General features: G+C 42.6%; 1 protein-coding gene across 5 annotated transcripts in view; it reads right to left on the bottom strand.

The window, feature by feature from the left end:
* Nucleotides 1-19,508, bottom strand: part of PLCE1 (phospholipase C epsilon 1) — a 323,410-nt gene that overhangs the window by 73,826 nt on the left and 230,076 nt on the right. For all 5 annotated transcript variants that reach the window (XM_055300238.1, XM_055300237.1, XM_055300239.1 and 2 more), the window contains 4 exons: nucleotides 14,866-15,011; nucleotides 9,255-9,513; nucleotides 7,426-7,631; nucleotides 905-1,580 (listed from right to left, as the gene is read on the bottom strand). In XM_055300238.1, the coding sequence (XP_055156213.1) occupies nucleotides 905-1,580; nucleotides 7,426-7,631; nucleotides 9,255-9,513; nucleotides 14,866-15,011 (1,287 nt within the window). The remainder of the gene's footprint in view (nucleotides 1-904; nucleotides 1,581-7,425; nucleotides 7,632-9,254; nucleotides 9,514-14,865; nucleotides 15,012-19,508) is intronic.

Below are 19,508 nucleotides of genomic sequence, written 5' to 3'. Positions count from 1 at the left end.
GAAATGCATAACAGAGAAAACTGAATTTTTGGATACAACCCATTTGGCACTGCCACCAACAGTGCCCCCCTCTGGTGGGGTTTCTGACTCACTTTCTCAGCAATCTGCCCTCTGTTCTCTACAAGCATGCTACTCAGGTAATGCCTGTGTCTCTTCTCACATCTCACTCAGGCCAGTCCTGCTGCCACCCTTAGCGCTGAAATACTTGATAATTTTAGGGTTCATGAGAAACACACTCACTTTAAGCAGCTGGCTGTGAGAAACTGCCTCCTCAGGGCAGCTGCCAACAGAAACCCGGTGAGGCAGAACTCCATGTATGAGTTGTCCCACATTTGGGAGGGTTTCTTTTAAACTTAGAAGTTCTACAGTGAGGCAGCAATACACAGTAAATTAATGCTCCGAGAGTCATGTAGCATATTAAATGATGAAGCTGGATTTCAGTTTCCAAAAGGAAGGCTTCCAATGTATCAGCTCATCCCTAATTAATAATAAAGACATCCCCACCATAATACTTCTGATGGAAACCGAGTAAGTGAAAATGCTTGTATTAACTAGTTTATTTCCTACATGAGGAGTACAATGACCAGTCGCTGAGTTCATACAAAATACTAATAGGATCTACGACAAACCAGACACTATTCTTTATACACAGCAGCTGACATTATGGTTTTACACCTACTAACTCAGTTGGACCCTATAACCATCCTATGACGGGGTATTGTTATCGCTCTCGTTTTATAGATTAGAAAGCCAGGCACAGAGAGGCGAAGACAAAGGTGCCCAGTATCACTCAGGTAGTAGATGACCAAGTGTGAGAGCAAACCCTTGTAGTCCAAGTGTGGTTTTGCAAGATTAAAATCTTGAGAATCAGGTACTGAGGAGAGGGGGAAGGCTGCGCCCTTACCTGATAGAGGCTAACATACTGTTTCCGCAGCCACTGCTGCCTCTGGTCAGGGAACTTTCTCATCTTCCTCACGGCCCTCGTGAGTTCTAACAATCCACTGAAGAGCATCTTAGCAGTGTGCTTGGGTGCCACAAAGTGCAATAATCTATTGTCTGTGGTCTGGAGCCCGTAGAGCAGGGTCACGCCAGTCTCTGAGAGAAACATGCTACCGAGTTTGTTCTGGACACACACAGTGTGGATATCAATGCTAGGGTGTCCCATGTACACAGCCTTTGCTGAAAACAGATCCAGGACCCCCTCGGCCAGGCCGCTTAGTCCGGCACTGCCTGGTGACGGGAACTTGCCAGGCTCAGACGTGTTGCTCAGCACACCGAGTTTTGCTCTAGCACTGGCCGGGGAGGCAGCTGTGGGCTTTATCCATGTCAAGGTGCTATTGTCAGGCTGAAGCTGGAGGAAGCAGCGGGCAGAGAGGTGCGTGTCCTGGTCATAGCGGAGGACGGTGGCGCCCTGCAGCAGGAACTGGTGCACATCTGCTCGGATGGACAGCACGTACCAAGGGATCAGCTCTGTCCCATGGTCAAAGGCTTTCTGAGGCTCTTCTGAGCTGGGAGAGTCCCATTCTTTGGATTGCTCAAAGATGTCATTTTCGGAATCCAACAAATCTCCGATTATAAATCTAGCGGAAAGAGAGAGAAATGGTCTGTCTTCTAATCAGAAGTAAGAACATAAAGCTTTTTTTTTTTTTTTTACAAAGAACATAAAGCTTTTTAATGACACCAGGCATCATTTTTCACTTCACTCGAATTCAAATTAGCATAAGAAATATAAAAGGCTAAAGGACAGAGTAGATTTTTGATAGCTGCATTCTAAAAGCTTGTATTTAGCAATATGTCTGACCAAAGGCACAAGGAAAGGAACTGCTAGATAAGTTATTGAATTTTTTAAAAGATTTTATTTATTTATTTTATTTGAGAGAGAGAGATAGCAGGCAGGTGGGCTCTGTCCCTCCACCCCCTTCTCAAATAAATAAGTAAAGCTTAAAATAAGGCATTCTTCTCAGGACTAAAGCCCAAGATAAAACTGACAATTGTTGGTAACAAAGTAAGTTTACGTTGAGAAGGTAACTAGTAGCTTTGTCTTGTAGATCACATGGTGAATGTTATGCATTTCTGTGCCAGAGTCTTTCAGGAAACAAGTTTCTGTGGGCTTACAAGAAGGAGTAAGGCGGCACTTAAAGGGTTATTTAGGAACCAAATATCAAAAATGTGTTTACCAGCAAATAAACTACCTTGTCAGGCTTAGGTTCTATGACTCAAGAAGATAACTAAGGAGTGAAAAAGAAGGAAAGTTTGTACTCCATTCTCCAAAGAAGTTCTGCAGTGTTGGTCAGTTAGAAACCATAAATTGACAAATAAATATTTTTGTAATGTTCTCCAAAGAAATTTTTTTAAAGATTTTATTTATTTATTCATGAGAGACAGAGAGAGAGGCAGAGACACACACAGGCAGAGGCGGAAGCAGGCTCTATTCAGGGAGCCTGACATGGGACTCGATCCCGGGTCTCCAGGATCATACCCCAGGCTGAAGGCGGTGCTAAGCTGCTGGGCCACTGGGGCTGCCCAACCTGAAGAAAATTTTATACAAGGGGACAAGAGGGCTATTAATCAATCTGTTTATGTATTTTCCTCATAACTGTTTATTACTTCCTACAAAGTTAATATGATTATAGGACCATAAAGATGATTGGGAGCCAGCCTGCCTGAGGTTAAATCCTGGCCCTGGGAGGTATGAGATCCTGAGTCAAATGTAACTGTTGGAAGATTATATAGTTTAATATATGTGTTTAGGACAGTGTTTGTTCAAAAGTAGTCTCTCAATAAATAATGGAATGTTAAATGTTACTAATATTATTATCGTTTCAATTATACTTGCAAAGTCAATATTTCAAAGTGTAGCCACCCAAAGCTTTACTGTGGAAATGGTGTCCAAGTTTCAAGTCAGGATTCGAGTGATAAACTGGCTTCAATTCAATGTTGGGCAGACAGTGGGAAATGGCTTTCTTTGTTACAGGTCAGAGACATGGGATTGGTCATGGGTACTAGCCCAGGAAGAGAGAGAACAGGAGGGTCCCAACTACCCCCAGCAAAGCCAGCGGTGGTGTGGCGGAGACCATGTTAATTAAGATCTGGGCTGGCCTGAAGCAGTCTGTGATCTAAAGGATGTTATGAGCTGGGTGTTTGTAAGGTTGGGACTGGTCTGTCACCATCTTCTATGGAGAATACCTGGCTTCCTGTCCTTTTATTATTTTGGGCCTGCGTGTTGAATGTATGTGTGTGTGTGCGTGTGAAATGGTAACTATGATTTTTTTCTCAGATACTGTACTTCTTTCTGCTCAGCTTTCTTATTTTCTATCTCTTTGGGATCACATAATCTTCCAGGCAAGTCTCAAGGAGATTTTTGAAGTAAGAGGGCACAGAATTCAGCTCTCTTCAGTAAAGAGGCGGATCATGACTGAGGAGCGGTCCTAAAATGGTGACTGCTGCCAAATGCCCACCTAAGTGCTCAGGCCCCCAGATGCCTTGGCTTGGCACCAAAGGGTGTGATGGCAGCCATTAACTACAACAGCCCTATTTATGTGACACTTACAGTGTAAACCTGCTTATCCCATCTAATCCTTACAACAACTCTATAATGCGTTATGCCCATTCTCATTTTACAGACAAACAAAACTTCAGCTTAGTGAGATTAAGTCACTCAGGTGACATAGAGTGCTCGCAATGTGTCCGCAAAGTTTGAGCTCTTAATCATTTCACGCAGCCTCCATTCTAAGGTTCTGTCTGAACTTGTTATCTACTTATATCCAATTTCTTCAAATGTGCATATCCTTCTTAAGCTGCATCATCTCAAAGAGGGACGACAATATTAAGAACTTGAAGCTCCTATGTGACCACACACTCTTTTCTACACATATTAATATTCTGAATCTCCATCTACCTACAATGGCACCACACACTTCTTTTAAGCCTCCATGACTTTTACATACTCACCCAGGCAAAGCTGTTTATTCTCCATGCTGGCAAATTTTAAAAGTCATTATTAATGAGCTTTATAGGTCATACAAAGGGTAACTGAAGTGTTTCTGGAACTCAGATGTTCCTAATCTACAGGAACTAGAAGTTAAAAGAAGCTGAGGGTTAGCCCCTCTATGGTGGTAAGAAATGCCTTGAACACTGCAGGAGAAAAGACTGTGTCCCGCACTGAATGCGTGGTCGGGCTTAGCCCCAGCTCTGTAGGCATCCCATCTGTAGGCAAGTGACCTAACCTCTCTGGGCACCACTTCTTCATCCATACAGGGGAGCTGGACAGGTTGACCATATGATGCCACTGACATTTTGAGATTCTCTCAACCCTATTCCTTTACTGCAGAGGACTTGAACTTTTTACCATCACTTTCCTGGGGTTTCTGTGAGTGCTTCATTTTTTTTTTTTTAATTTATGATAGTCACATAGAGAGAGAGAGAGAGAGGCAGAGACACAGGCAGAGAGAGAAGCAGGCTCCATGCACCAGGAGCCCAACGCAGGATTCGATCCTGGGTCTCCAGGATCGCGCCCTGGGCCAAAGGCAGGCGCCAAACGCTCCGCCACCCAGGGATCCCTCTGTGAGTGCTTTAAATGGATTTTTCTGGCAGAGGAGTGAAAGATTTGAGACAAATTATAAGAGAACCCTGCAGGCTGGGTGAAGGAAAGACCATGAGATACTCACTTCTTTCTTTGGTGAAATTTCCACAGAGTAGGTGGCTGCCACATGAACAGGGCTGAAGGTTATTGTTTATAGAGTCTTTGTTTCAGCCAAATCAACAACAAAGCATGGTTCCTATGGGTCTTGGAATCTGGAAATCCCTTTGCTATACACAACCTTGTGCTGGAAATGATAACAGGGGGCTCTGATTCAGGAATGGACTCCCAAGACCTGGCAGATGGTCCTGGAAACAGTGCCCACTGATCTAGTTTCAGTGAATTCTTTTAACACCCCCACCCCTATCTTTTGTGTTCAGTGGTTCTTTTCAGAAAAGCAGTCACTTGAGGTTAAAAAAAAAAACTATGACTGGTACTGAGGGACATAGCTTTAATGTGATTTCAATGTGGCTTCACAGGATATTTGCATTTTTAAATTTTCCCCTTCAAAGACTGCTTAAAATGGGAAGTGGAAGAGCAATGATCTTGGGATGCAGATGATAAAATGATTAAAAAGGGGACAGGCTGACGGGCACTGAGGGGGGCACTTGACGGGATGAGCACTGGGTGTTATTCTGTATGTTGGCAAATTGAACACCAATAAAAATAAATTTATTAAAAAAAAGGGGGACAGGGGATGAGCAGAAAATTGGAAATAAAAATTTCAGAAGTGATGGGATGAAATAAGGAATGTATCAGTGAAGGAACTCCCAAATTAAAAAAAAAAATGTTAAGGGAAACTCAGAGGCTAGGTCTCTAAGGCTCAATCAAAGGCAGCATTCCTAAAAGTACTTTAGAAAGGTTGATACAGGGCAGCCCAGGTGGCTCAGCGGTTTGGTGCCTGCCTTCAGTCCAGGCAGGCTGAAGACCTGGAGACCCGGGGTAGAGTCCCATGTTGGGCTCCCTGCATGGAGCCTGCTTCTCCCTCTGCCTGTGTCTCTGCCTCTCTCTCTCTCTGTGTCTCTCATGAATAAATAAATAAAATCTTAAAAAAAAAAAAAAGAAAGGTTGACACCTTTAAGTAACATCCCCTACCCTGACACAGCCCCAAGAGAATGTTGTTATAAAGAAGAGCCATACGAAATGCATTACTTGATCTATTGAGGGATGATGTCTCCCTTCTAGCAGGATTTAACAAAGGGATTCAGTCAGGTCTCAATCTGGGGAAAAGGCATGCTTCTTCTCTAAATCACCTGTCTGATTTTTCTTACAAATACTGCAAAACTTATTATGGATCATGTTCTCTTTCCTTTGGTCACTAAGAATTCTCAGAACCAAATTTAGTCACTGTAGGAGATGGTATACATTTCAGTATGTTTTACTTTTTCCTCTCCTGTTTCCCTTTTTCCTTAATATCCTCAACTACTTATATTTATTCTTATAAGCATCTATGTAATCTTCTGTGGAAGGAGATAGGTATATACCTACATACCTATAAACATGGATAGGTAGATAGAGGTAGATATAGATTAAGGACAGAAATGGCTATGAGGCCCTTCCTGTGCAGACCTGTGTTTATTTGTTGATGGTCCTCTCTATGTATCTAGATTGCTAAAATCAGCCAACAGTTAGTGAGAAAACTTTCAAATAATCTTCGATTTGGGATAATCTTAAAAAGAACAACAACCAAAAAACTGATTGAAGCTACTTGTGAGATATTTGAACTTAAGGGTTAAGAAACTGTGGTAAGATGATTCTTTGAGCATCTGGGTCCTTTGGAGAAATCTGGAATATAGGTTTACCTCCCTCCTCAAACAAAATGGCATTAGGTATTCAGACACAAGGCATTCATTTCTTTGTTCATAACAGATTCTAAAGATCTGGTGCTCCAACTGCAAAGAAATTATTTTCTAAAAACACTGTTGCCCTTCCCAGTGTAGGCTCACACATAAACAACCAGGAAAGCCTTTGTAAAACAAACCACAATGTCTTCTAAATGCAGACAAGTGTGTATAAGGACTCCAAGACAACTGCAAGGTATGACTCATGAGTACTGACTACAGATAAAATCTTTCCTGCAAAGATGTCAAAGCCAGTAGACCTAATGGTTATGGAAGGCCCTAGAGGATTACTCCAGCTGGACCAGGCAGGCTCTGCCATTTGAGTTAGGTTTCACCGTGAGCAAAAGGCCTTGAAGAGGCACAGCACATGCCCCAAGACTGCTGATTTCTGAATTTCTCATTTGGTTGTGGGTATGCATGTCTAGTGGGGCAGCAATGCCCATGGATAAAGAGCATTTGAACCAACTGAACAATTACAAAGTTACAGATGACACCTTGCAGACCTATGCTTCTGGAAGTGAGATCTTTAAATCACCTAATTTACAATCACCCAGAAGTTTAGGGGAGCTGCTAAAACTACTGACTTCTGGGTATTACTCTAGCCCTCATAAATCAGTATATTTGACTTAAAAATATTTTAATACCTGTCCCTGTGTCCTGCCCAGTAATTAATAAAAACCATTTTTATAGAAGCTATGAAATAAATAAAATATCATGGTTCTAATCCTGAAATTTAATTTGCTGAATTTTAAGAAATGACAGGATAGCTCTAGTTGATTCTTTTTAAAGAGATAATAGGTGGTAAGAAGTTAAATTATGAGCAATAATCCTAGAACAAAGCAGCCAAATTAGGAAGGTAAATTCTAATTCAGAATTGGTTAAGTTGGAACATAAAGCATAGCTTCCTAATAGAGGTGGTGGGTTTTTGTTAGGAGTCCACCCAAAACCAAACTGAAATAGGAAAAAGAAAAAATGAGCATCTCTCTTTTCAAATGTGAAACTTACTGCCATCGGGCTTTGTCCCTTAAAGAATTTTTCCTAGACCTGTTCCCTTCACTGGGGCTGTCCTCTTCCTCAGCCTCCAGACTTCGGCTGCAGCTCCTAATGATCTGAAAGATGCTGTTGACGGTGGACTCCTTCTCTGAATTCTTTAAGCCATTATGCCCCACTCGTTGTAAGAAATTATCTTGTCCACTGTAATCTGCTACAAACTACAGAAAAACATACCAAGAATTTGTTATTGCAAGTTCATGTGCTATGTCTAAATAACCTACTTGGGTAGGGAAATAAAATCAGAGCAGTCATAAATAATGGCATTTGTGCCTATTTTATTGAAAGAAAAAGACAGAGCTTCCAGGAAAAACATATTTTCATTTCACCACGTGAACTATCAGAACTCATTCTTGTTTCTGCTAAGACAACTTTAGTCCTCCTAGGAATCAACACTCCATTTCAAATTTACAACACAAAAAGCAATATTATTTCAAGGTTCCCTAGGGAGAAGATTAGCCACTTTACAGAAAAAGGGTAGGGTTGTTTTATCCTGGTAGTGAGAATTGAGAAAAACCATGACAAAAGTCTATTATTCTGTGGAACCAGATAAAATTCCTGGGGTCCAAGGAAAACACTGAGAAAGGATGACGTTTTGCTTTATTTCTCACATATCCGACGGTAGCACTGAGACTTCCTGGTGGTTTTAAAGATCTTACCGTGTGTATTCATGACCATTAAAGGTAACAGCTCCTGCTGTGCCGCTGGATGTGGCATCCCCTGCTTTTAAGATGTGAGGGAGCTGGTGTGGGCATAGCTTGGGGGGCTTGCTTTAAGCTCTTTCCTCCATTTATTGCACTTTTATCTCCCCACTTAAGCCAGAGGATTGCAAGCTGGTAGTGTCTGTACCTACCAGAGGATCTTGTTTCCCTGACACCAGGTGATTCCTTGGTTCCCAGGTGACACAGAAGAGGCTGAAGTTTTAGGAGTCATCCCATAGCCACCGAGAAGGGGTATATGTGAGTGTGTGTGTGTGTGTGTGTGTGTGTGGTCAGTAGTGATGCTGTTGTCAAGGTGAGAACAATCCTAGATTTGGGTTTGGAACCAACAGGTATGGGGAGGGGTGGGGAGTGGGGGGATGGGGTAACTAGTGATGGGCATTAAGGAGGGCCTTCCATGTAATGAGCACTGGGTGTTATATACAACTGATGAATCACTAAACTCTACCTCTAAAACTTAAAAAAAAAAAAAAATCTTGGTGAAGTTCTCCCCAATTTAGTCCTTTCTTTCATTTCTTTTTCCAGTTTCTCAAAGCCCCTTCTCTCCAATGCCTGATGCTCCGAGTCAGATTTCACACAGTCCTCTCTGTTCTCAGAGTCAGGAACAAGAGGCCTTGGGCCTGGGAGAGCTGAGGCAGGGCCTGGAATCTGGAGCTTGTCTTTTGATGAGATGCCATCTTCTTCAGCATCCACAAAGGGGGAAAGCAAGGCAGCACTGACCTCCTGCCATGCTTTCTCCCTCTAATTCTGAAAAGCTAATACTCTTGCTTGACTTCTTTTATCCTCAGCATCCAGACATTCCCACCCAATGAGAGAAGAAAGCCTGTCATCCCTTAAAAAAATAAAATAAAATCAGAAAACAACCCCCATTTCCACTTGTACTTACACACTGCTCCATTAAAGTTAATTTAACAAGATTAAGCCCCAGTGTTACTGACATGCTTTTCTTTGGAACTTCCAAGGACCTAACTGTTGGACTTAACACAACAGTGACAACAGGTAACCTAGATTCAGCAGGTTCTCTCTGCTGGCAGCAATGACTCTTCAGATTTTGAAAGGCCTCACCTCTAGAGTTTCTTCTTGGGAATTGTACCTCGGGCAAAGCTTCATGAGGCCAGAGGCTCCGTCCAGTACTTCACAGAGCTCCTTCAGAAACACTCCACAGAATGGAACCACTTTACAGCCAGGTATGTGCAGAGCCCTCGTTATCACCTTCCGATATTCGCAGGAAGATTCATGCTGAGCCATGGCGTCCTTCAGGCTCCTCATGGTCTCGAGGTCAGATTGGTCCATAAACTGCCACATTTTTAAAACTTTTCTTGACCTATTGCAAGTAAATGATGATTTTTTAGACCAAAGGAGAAATAATAATACAGTTTACAGTATACACCCTAAATTCCATACAAATCCATTCTCTTTGCCCCAGTTTTCCTTATGTTTTAATATTTATTTAGGACTCCTATCTCTACCTACTTCCCTAAATGATGTATTACTTTTAGAAACCAAAACACAAAATTAAGTCAGGCAGATACAAATAACACATGTGTAAGGAGTTAATTCCAGAAGGTGGGCGTTGAACCTAGGTTTGAGCTTTTCTGGCAGCTGTAGCCAAAAACTTAGTGGGTAATTTGGTTTGTACAGATATTTATGGAGGACTGTCTGCACAAAACATGGTCCATCCACTCTTGATCTTTTAAAGGTTATCCTTGAATTAGGTCAGTCCCTCAGTGATATACATAAACCCTGTTTCGGCTTCTTTTGTACAATTGCTTTTAACTAAATCCAGCTTTGACATTAAGCCACTGGCCCATCCTGAGGGACATTATCTTAAAATACTATTTGCATAACAGAATGTTAAATAGGACTCTTCCTATGATGAAACTGCTACGGAGACATAATTTGCCATCAGGGAAATACAAATCAAAACCACAATGAGATACCACCTCACACCAGTGAGAATGGGGAAAATTAACAAGACAGGAAACCACAAATGTTGGAGAGGATGTGGAGAAAGGGGAACCCTCCTGCACTGTTGGTGGGAATGTGAACTGGTGCAGCCGCTCTGGAAAACTGTGTGGAGGTTCCTCAAAGAGTTAAAAATAGACCTGCCCTACGTCCCAGCAATTGCACTGTTAGGGATTTACCCCAAAGATACAGATGCGGTGAAACGCGGGGACACCTGCACCCTGATGTTTCTAGCAGCAATGTCCACAATAGCCAAACTGTGGAAGGAGCCTCGGTGTCCATCGAAAGATGAATGGATAAAGAAGCTGTGGTTTATGTATACAATGGAATATTACTCAGCCATTAGAAATGACGAATACCCACCATTTGCTTCAACGTGGATGGAACTGGAGGGTATCATGCTGAGTGAAGTAATTCACTCATACAGGGAATATAAAAAATAGTGAAAGGGAATAAAGGGGAAAGGAGAGAAAATGAGTGGGAAAAATCAGAGAGCGTGACAGCACACGACAGACACCTAACTCTGGGAAATGAACAAGGGGCAGTGCAAAGGGAGGTGGGCGGGGGCATGGGGTGACTGGGTCACGGGCACTGAGGGGGGCACTTGACAGGATGAGCACTGGGTGTTATGCTATATGTTGGTAAATTGAACTCCAATAAAAAAAATATACCATAAAAAAAAGAAAGAAAAAGAAAAGAAACTGCTGCAGAGAACAACAGGTGACATTGTGCCCCAACTCCTTAAAGAGAGGCACCAGGATGTCACAAGGACACACAAACTGCTCTGCCATCTGTAGTCTACAACTGTCCATCAGCCAATGCAGTAGAATTGGATCTGAGCAGCTAGGTAGCGGGTATTTCTTTGGATAGAGTTGTCAGAGTACTATATGTGAAAGGAGGAGGATCACCGCCAGGGCAGAGGCTTCAAGTGAACTCCATGGAGAGGTTGACCTACGTTCAGAGTCTGCTGATCCCATAGCCTGATGTGTGACTCTTGCCTGGGAAAGTCTAAAGATGACAGGTTGCCTAGAGCTGCCTGAAGGCTCCGGTGAGCCTGTGTTGCATTTGCAAACTTTGGGAGGGCAAAGCACTGAGCATTTCCTGTAAGTCAGGAAGGGACCCCAGGATGGGCAGTTGCAGCTGAGCTGTCTAAAAAGGCCTCCTTGCCAAAGGAAGGGATGTTAGCAGAAAGAGTCTATGAGGGCAGGACCTCCAGAGCTGGATCCTGGGGATGAAGGCCACCCTGCCCCTTGCCGGCTAACGGTGCAGTGGGAGGTACCTACAGGGCATCAGGTAGGGGGAGTGAGGAGGAGTAACTAGGAAGGAATCCTAAAAGCACACCACATCCCTCTCTGTGGGAGCACCTGGGTCAGATTACAACTGTCCCAATCAAGTAAGACCTTTGCTCCCTTTACCTCAACTCCCCCCCTCTTTCTTCTCTCACCCACTTTTTCTGTAGAGACCCTGAGCTGGAGAGAAGAAAAGTAAACCCCATCCTCCCATTCTACTGCAAGTTTCTGAGACTGGTTGAGCTGTGAAATGTGGGGAAAGGGTGAAGCTTTAAATCAAGTGAGAGACTGACATTTTGATTTATATCGAACTGGATTAAAAAGTGATTATGTCATATATCAGACATTCAGAGGACATAGAGAAGTACAACATGACAAACGCCCATGCACTAATCTCACAGTTTAGAATATAAAACATTAATAATGTGATTGAGGCCCTGGTGCTTTCCTCCATGAGCCCACACTCCTCCCTCTGTCACTGAACGGGACCACAACTGTATTTCAGTGTTCTCCGTCCCCTTACAATTCTTTATGTTTCCCCAACATACATATGTATCACTAAGCAGCATGCAGAATTGTGTGCTTTTAAACTTTATACAAGTGGTGTCGCACTGGAGGTACGCAGGCAACCTGCTTTTCTTGCACAGCTGTATGTTTCTGAGATTTATTGATGTTCATGAGCATAAGAGAATGAGACAAGTTATTCACCAAATCAGTGACTGTGAAAGCTATAGGACCTCACAAGGTGTAACCCAAAATCGGGGGAGGGAGGGTCTTATCAGGCAGGTCAGAAAGACAGAAAAATAAAATTGTTTCCTGATTTCACCGCACTGAGTCCAGTTTGTTCTACAAACTGTTTTCTTATTAAACTGGTGAGAATCCTTTTGGGAGCAGGAAATGGAAGTATAAATAAACAAAGTGAATACATGACATGAGTCTCATTATTGGATCATCCCTCTTTCTGTAGGTAATGGGGCCATCCTGGTACACTTGGGGTCAAAAGACCAAGCTCAGCAAGATCAGATCAAATGATTTTTTTTTTGTTAGATTGAGAATTGACATTATTTTAAAGATCTTATTTCTTTTTATGTTTATAAAGGTACTAGATGCTCTTTGTAGAAAATCTGGAAAATACCCAAAAATAAGGAAAATCCACCCATAGCGCTACTATCCACAGACAACTTTAGGCATATTTCCTTCCAGTATTTATTTTATTTGTAGATGTCTGGTCTGACTATTTTATAAATGTTGTATAAATATTGCTGAAGTTATTAAGTAAAGACAGCCTTGTTCCCAGATATTTTTATGCATTATATATTGCTTATTTTCCAGTAACATTAAACATATTTCAAAAACATCATCTTTGGTTGCTAAATAATATTCCATTATAAGGATGCATCATATTATTTCCTTCATTCCCCCACCGATGCTCATTTGGGTTATTTTAAAATGACAAATATTGATTAAATATTGTTCTATGTAAATCTTTTACTTATAATTGCTTCCTTCAATGATCCACACCTCCTGGTACGGTATAGATCCCCCTGACCCCATCAACCGTGCTTTGTCTTATATGATCACTACAATATGGTAGAAGTGACACTGTGTGATGTGTGAGGCTAGGTCATAAAGGGCACTGCAGCTCTTGCCTTGCTTTCTTGTTGCTCACTTCGGAGCAAGCTGGCCAACATGCTACGAGGACTGTCAGGTCCAGAAGAGAAGAAGCAAAGTCACCAGCCAGTAGGCAACACTAGCTTGCAAAGCAGAGAGGATAAGCATCATTAACATAGAACTATTTTATCAAAAAAAAAAAAAAAAAGAACTATTTTATCATAAGATGATCTTTTTTTTTAAATTTTTTTTAAGAAAAATAACACAGGTTCTTTGTAGAAAATTTATCGCAAAGAAAATCCAGTCATCCAAATTATCTCCTGTTCTCCCAGTACTTTTTCTATTTTTCCCTTCTTTTGAGCCATACCGGATGTATTTGTATGGCCATTTTAAATGCCAGTGACAGGATCATTTGAGTTTATTCTTAGTTAAGAAAGTTCAAAAAGACAAAAAAAAAAAAAATCCAACTCTGAGAATTTTCCTTTCCTCACCCAACCCAGAATCCCTTTGCAGGGATCTGGAGAATCAAAGAAAAATCTTAATAATGTTATGAGGAAAGACCTATTTATAGTGAGAACCCTCACTGGGAAGGTGAATCTCAGACACTAACAACAGGTTAACTCTATGGAGTCTTACTGTATGCCAAACACTTTGTACTATCTCACTAAATCCTGTGTGAGGAGGTAGGTGTTTCTTATTATTATCATCCCCATTTTACAGATCAAGAAACTGGGGCTCACTGAGTTCGAGAAACTTACTCAGATCACGCAGTTATTCCATTGGGGAGCCAGGATTTGATTCCCTGTTATTCTGACCCAACAGACTTACATCCTTCTTCCCCATACTACCTTGCCTCCCACAAGAGTGAGGGGCAGTTACTTTATACCAGGTGACTGCGGCTGAAAGGGAATAAGGCAGGAGACTTTATTGATAAAATGGTAATCTTATTATTAGCTTAGGGGAGAAGGCATAAGAGCAGGATTTGAGAGGTGAAGGGCAAGGGCTCTCAAATCAAGGTTGCCTGCATTCACATTCCAGACATGCCAGGTGGCCGCAGGTGAATGACTTTTCCTAACTTTAGTTTCTTCATTTCTTCCTTCTTTCCCTCCTTTTCTTTTCCTTCCTTCCTTCCTTTCTTTTTCTTTCTTTCTTTCTTTCTTTCTTTCTTTCTTTCTTTCTTTCTTTCTTCTTTCTTTCCTTTCTTTCATCTTCCTTCCTTGCTTCCTTCCTCTCTCTCTCTCTCTCTCTTTCTCTCTCTCTCTCTTTCTGTATGATGTCAGGATAACAGTATCTACCAAGAAATTATTCTGAGAATTAAAAGATTTAATGCATAGGAAATGCATAGTACAAAGCTCGATACATTGTTTAGTGTTCAATAAAAATATCAAGTGACATTATTGAATGCTTGTTATCAGTGTTAGCCATTCCCAGTCAGTGGCTGGGAGCCTACAGTGCTGAGGCAATTCCAGGCAGAGCTGAAAAAAGACAGATAATGGTGGAGTTTACTGGGCACAGAGAGCAAGTGGGGATCAGTGATGGGGTCGATGGAGTTATGCAATCAGGTAATTTTCTCGAGCACAGCCAACAGCATGGGATCAGAGCAGACAGAACCAATTAGGATTGCCACTGGCCGCAGGCACTGAATTCTGCTGCATCTCTGAGGGACAAGATTTGTGGTGTTAGCAAAGAATAATGTATTTCCCCCAAACAATCACTACCAATTGCCTGGTTTGGGTAAATGCGATTTCCAGGGCAATTAATTCAGTGCCATTCGGCTGGTATCCAGATAACCATCTTCCGCACTTCCATACCTGAGACCAGCCAAGAACTCCATGACAGCATTGTAGTTGCCCATGTTCCAGCAGCATTTGGCCACGTGCACCAAATAGGAGAAGACTTCTCGCTTCTCCTCCATGGAGCCCGCCGTGAGGATCAGCCATGTCACCCAGGAGCTCACCTGGAAAATGCAGACAGGGTCATCCACTGAGCCTGCATCCTGCAAACTCAGTGAATATATTTAGTTTGATTTATTTATTTAAGAGAGAGTGAGATCCAGAGAGATCATAGAGGGAAAGGGAGAAGGAGAGGGAGAAACAGACTCATGCTCAGCAGGGAGCCTGACATGGGGCTTGATCCCAGGATCTTGGATCATGACCTGAGCCGAAGGCAGACACCTAACTGACTGAGCCACCCAGATGCCCCTCAATGAATTTTTTTTTTTTTACAGGAAAACTTTTTCTTTTTAAAAAATCAGTTTAGTATTAGGAAATGAATGACCCAGCTGAGGGATTTGAGGTGAAGCTCTATCTAGGCTGCATCACTGTTTTGCTATGGGATTCTAGGTAAGTCGCATTCATCATCTCCATCTTTAAAATTAGGAGGCTCAAAGGTAATTCGTAAACTCCCTCTTGAGCTATAAAATTCCATGAGATGGTAAGAATCTTAGGTAAGGCCTAAGGATAGTATTGATTTAAATAAATTTAAATACATTTGACTGATGGACAGCAAGATTAAATGCAATCAATGCACTTAATCCATCAATTAAAGAATATCTATCAAATAGTAAAATGCATAATATCAAATGAAAAAATGCCAAAAAATATATATTTAAGCTATCCTTCACAAATGCATTATCTATTATGCCTCTCAACTGACAAAGTAATATTGGAGAACAAATACTCAGCACTTACGAGTTGCCAGGAATTATTCTAAGTACTTTACACATGTCAACTTATCTCTCACAACAAACCTAAGAGTCAGGGATTATTATTATCCCTATTTTATAGATGAGGAAACAGAAGGACAGAGGGCTTAAGAAATTTGCTCAAGCCTTCCACTCAAAGCAGTAAAGCCTGACTTTGAATTTAGGTGTGTGTCCCAGAGGTGGCACTACTAACCACTCCCTAAATGCCTAATGTATATATACAAGCTCTGGGATGAGGGTTATTATTCTAATGGGATTAGTTTCTTCTACTATATAGACTAGTGTATAATATTTAATAATTACCCACTACTAAGTCCCTGCTTTATGATATGCAGCCTCAGAATCCTCTGCTTAATCTCCAAGGTTATTTCCTGCTACCTATACTTTGGTGCTAGGACACTAGTGTTCCTTTAAGTCACTTTCTCCATCTTGGCTAAAGTTGGGGCTGATAAACTCAGTTGTTAACAAACCACAGCCTTGCTCTTAACCCCATACAGCCCCAGTAGCTGTACGGGTTCAATAGCAGTGCTGAAACCTGGGGCCAGCTCATATCCCTGGCCTGAGAGAGAGTGAGGCCTGAACACTAGAGTTCATGGTCACCCATGGCAACTGCAGAAAAAAATTTAAGGTCCTTGGCTAGTCCACCTCCTCCCCGCCCCCATCGAGGAAATGGTAGGAATGAATGACATTCAGTGCTGGCAGCAACCACAGAGGGCAGTCCAAACCCATTTTTTCCAGATTAAGAATCTATGGCTCATGGGAGAAGTGACTTTCTGAGGTCACGATTCTTGATGTCAAAATAAGGACTCCCAGTCGGGTGCTTTTTTATCTGATGAGGGGTGACAGTTTCTTTAAACTTGGCACCGCTTAGGTTTTTCTAAGCACTTCAGTACCTCTGAACACAGAGTTGGAATAAAAGGAGAAGATACCAAGAAGAGTACCAAAAAATGATGAAAGCATAGAAAAAAGCAGGACAGAAAAGATAGGTGCTGAACACCCCTTTCCTTTTCCTACACGGAAACAATAGGGAAACAGTGGCAACGGGGACCTTTGGTGATAAAACAGGGTCACGCTGTGGTACCAGCCAGCAATGCTGAATGTGGTGGACCACCTGCCACCCCTGAGCCCAGCCCAGGCCCAGTGGACTCTGAGCATGCATCTCTGCGCTCTACCTGCTCCAGACTTTGTGCAACATCAGGAGAACAGATGTGGAATCAGACTCCTAGGACAAGCCCTGGTCCAGATCATCCTGGAAGGAATTCAGAGCCTCTTGGGAAGAAGATAACCTAAGATAACTATTTGTTCTGATCTCCCGGAGCTGTTTTGAGCACACGGGAACCTTCTGGGAGCCAAACTCTCACCTGCAGCTATGAGCAATCCCTTGATCACTGTCTTGATGCCTGGTCTCCTCATCACCTGCTTACCCAGTCTGAAGTCACCTTTGTGAAACCCGGGCTCTCTAGAGCAAGAAACTGTTTTGTCAATAAAGATTGTCACTGGTGCTCTGGTGCAGTTCTTGCTTTTGTGTGATTTGCTTTTTTTTTTTTTTTGTATATTTTTTATTGGAATTCAATTTGCCAACATATAGCATAACACCCAGTGCTCAACCCGTCAAGTGCCCCCTTCAGTGTGTGATTTGCTTTTGATGAGACTATCCTACTTGGGAAGCCATGAGCAAACACTTAGAATAATGGAATTACTGACTCTTTGAGCTAGAAATTCAAAACCATATCCTTACAAGTAAAAGTGAATCCCCAAAGTTAAAATGGTTCCTTAGACACTCATTGCATTAATTCCTTTTTTTTTTTTTAGCTTCTTTTTTAAATTGAAATTGATGGCAAATCAGTGGCTCTGGAAAGTCACGACTCCTTCAGGCTATTCTGGTACCGTGCAGTGACTTCCTAGTCTAGCAGCCTGAAAAGGTTAATTCACCTTTCCTTGGAGAGGCCTGCTTCACGAGCAGGCGCAGGCCACCACGTGGTTTGTGTCTCAATCCTGATCATGCATCCAGATTTATTTCCTATCCGTCAAATCATTTTCCATATACTTTCCCACAATGCTAGGAAAAAAATAGCGATACGGTATTTCACATGGAAACTTAATTTAAACCAGCCGTTCCATCTCCGAGTGTGAGTCCCCAGGGCCTGGTTGTTGGGATTATGTAAGCACTGTTATCATAAACACACACACACACACACACACACACACACACCATCTGCTTACAGACATATCAGGGATAATCCTTATTGTGGCCTAATGTATTCATAATTTCATGGGCATTAAGTGATGAGAGTTTCAGTCCTAATTATGAAAAATAAATGTCACCAAAAGCCCCATGAGAATTTGGCAATGACTGAAAAATGTTACCCCAAAACAAACGGTGATCATATTTACTAAGTGAAAAATAGGATGTGTTGCAATCCAGAAAGAATTTCAGGACACTGAAATCACACAGAAAAACATAAAAATCCCATACATAGAAAGTACTATGACTCAAGCCTAGGGAACATCCCTAGAAGTAGAAAGGTGTTGAATGTGGTAGATTATTTCGCCTTTTTGAATGGTCAGCACAGAAGAAAGACAGACTCTGACCCCCAGCCCATTTCCTCCACAGTTCCTCCCAGAGGCTCTGTGCTTACCCCAAAGGCCCGACCCCCGGTTCATGCCTACAACTCTTTCACAACGGCTCTTCTCCTGATGTTTCTTTTCTTCTGCCCTTGCCTTTGTCAGTACTCTTAGGCCAAACTGAACAGCCTGCTCTCCTCACATCAAACACCTTGTTGGCATTGCACAAGCTCAGATTGGAAGGAATGTTCTTGCTCCATTCATGATTCTCTTTCCCTGGCCCACCATGACTTGCCTACGGCCTTTGTAGAGCCAAATCCTTACCTTGGCTCCTGGGCCCCTGTTGGTTCTCCAACCTCACCGTGGCTCCCCCATACCTCTACTTTTAGGGAGATGACCAAGGCCTTTTCTCATTTCAGGGGTCTTCTATGGGAAGGCAGCCCCCCAATCCTTGATCTTTGGTTTAGCTAATGCCTACTTATCTTAGACAAAACTGCCCTCAGACTCTGCCATCAGGATTCTTGCCCTGGGCTCCATGATTTAGAAGGCCCATGTTGGGGTGGAAGGGAATGTCTCTGCCTAGAGGTTGTACATCCACTTACAGATCATTCACCCCTGTAGACCTGGGACCCTGTAGATCTGCAGACCCCAAATTCCCTGTCCAAAACAGCTCAATCCCACTTCTGGGCCTGTGAGAGCCTTTTATCTGGATCAGTCCTCCTGTGGGTAGAACATAACACTAGGCCCAAAGGCTGGCTGAGTGGCCGTGGGGTGAGGATGGAGTTTGAACCTGAGGTCTGAGGTATCCACACATAGTAGAAAGGCAGCATGGAAGGAGAAGGTGGGCAGGTCACAGGCAGGGTCCTTCTCTGTGCTTGGTCCTTTGTCTTTCCTCTTGGCTCCCCTAAAGTCAGAGGCAGGGCTGTCTTTAGGAATCTGATGAAAACATCACTTTCTGGAGGAGGCCCACTCTGTTTCCTTTCTGGGCTACATCCTCGTGCTGGGCCATTGTGGTGCCCCCACAATCCACACTGGTTCCCCAAAAGGCAGACATGGGGTCTGCCCCACTCACCCATGGCAATGCCTACCTAAGCACTCCGTGAGATCTGGCAAAGGAAAAACGGACTTCCTCTAGGAAGGCTGTTCTCATGGCTCACCTCGCAACTCACATCCAGCTTCTTCCTG

Source organism: Nyctereutes procyonoides, unplaced genomic scaffold, assembly GCF_905146905.1.
Source record: "Nyctereutes procyonoides isolate TBG_1078 unplaced genomic scaffold, NYPRO_anot_genome, whole genome shotgun sequence".
NCBI lineage: Eukaryota > Metazoa > Chordata > Mammalia > Carnivora > Canidae > Nyctereutes > Nyctereutes procyonoides.
This window is presented reverse-complemented; position numbering and strand designations above follow the sequence as displayed.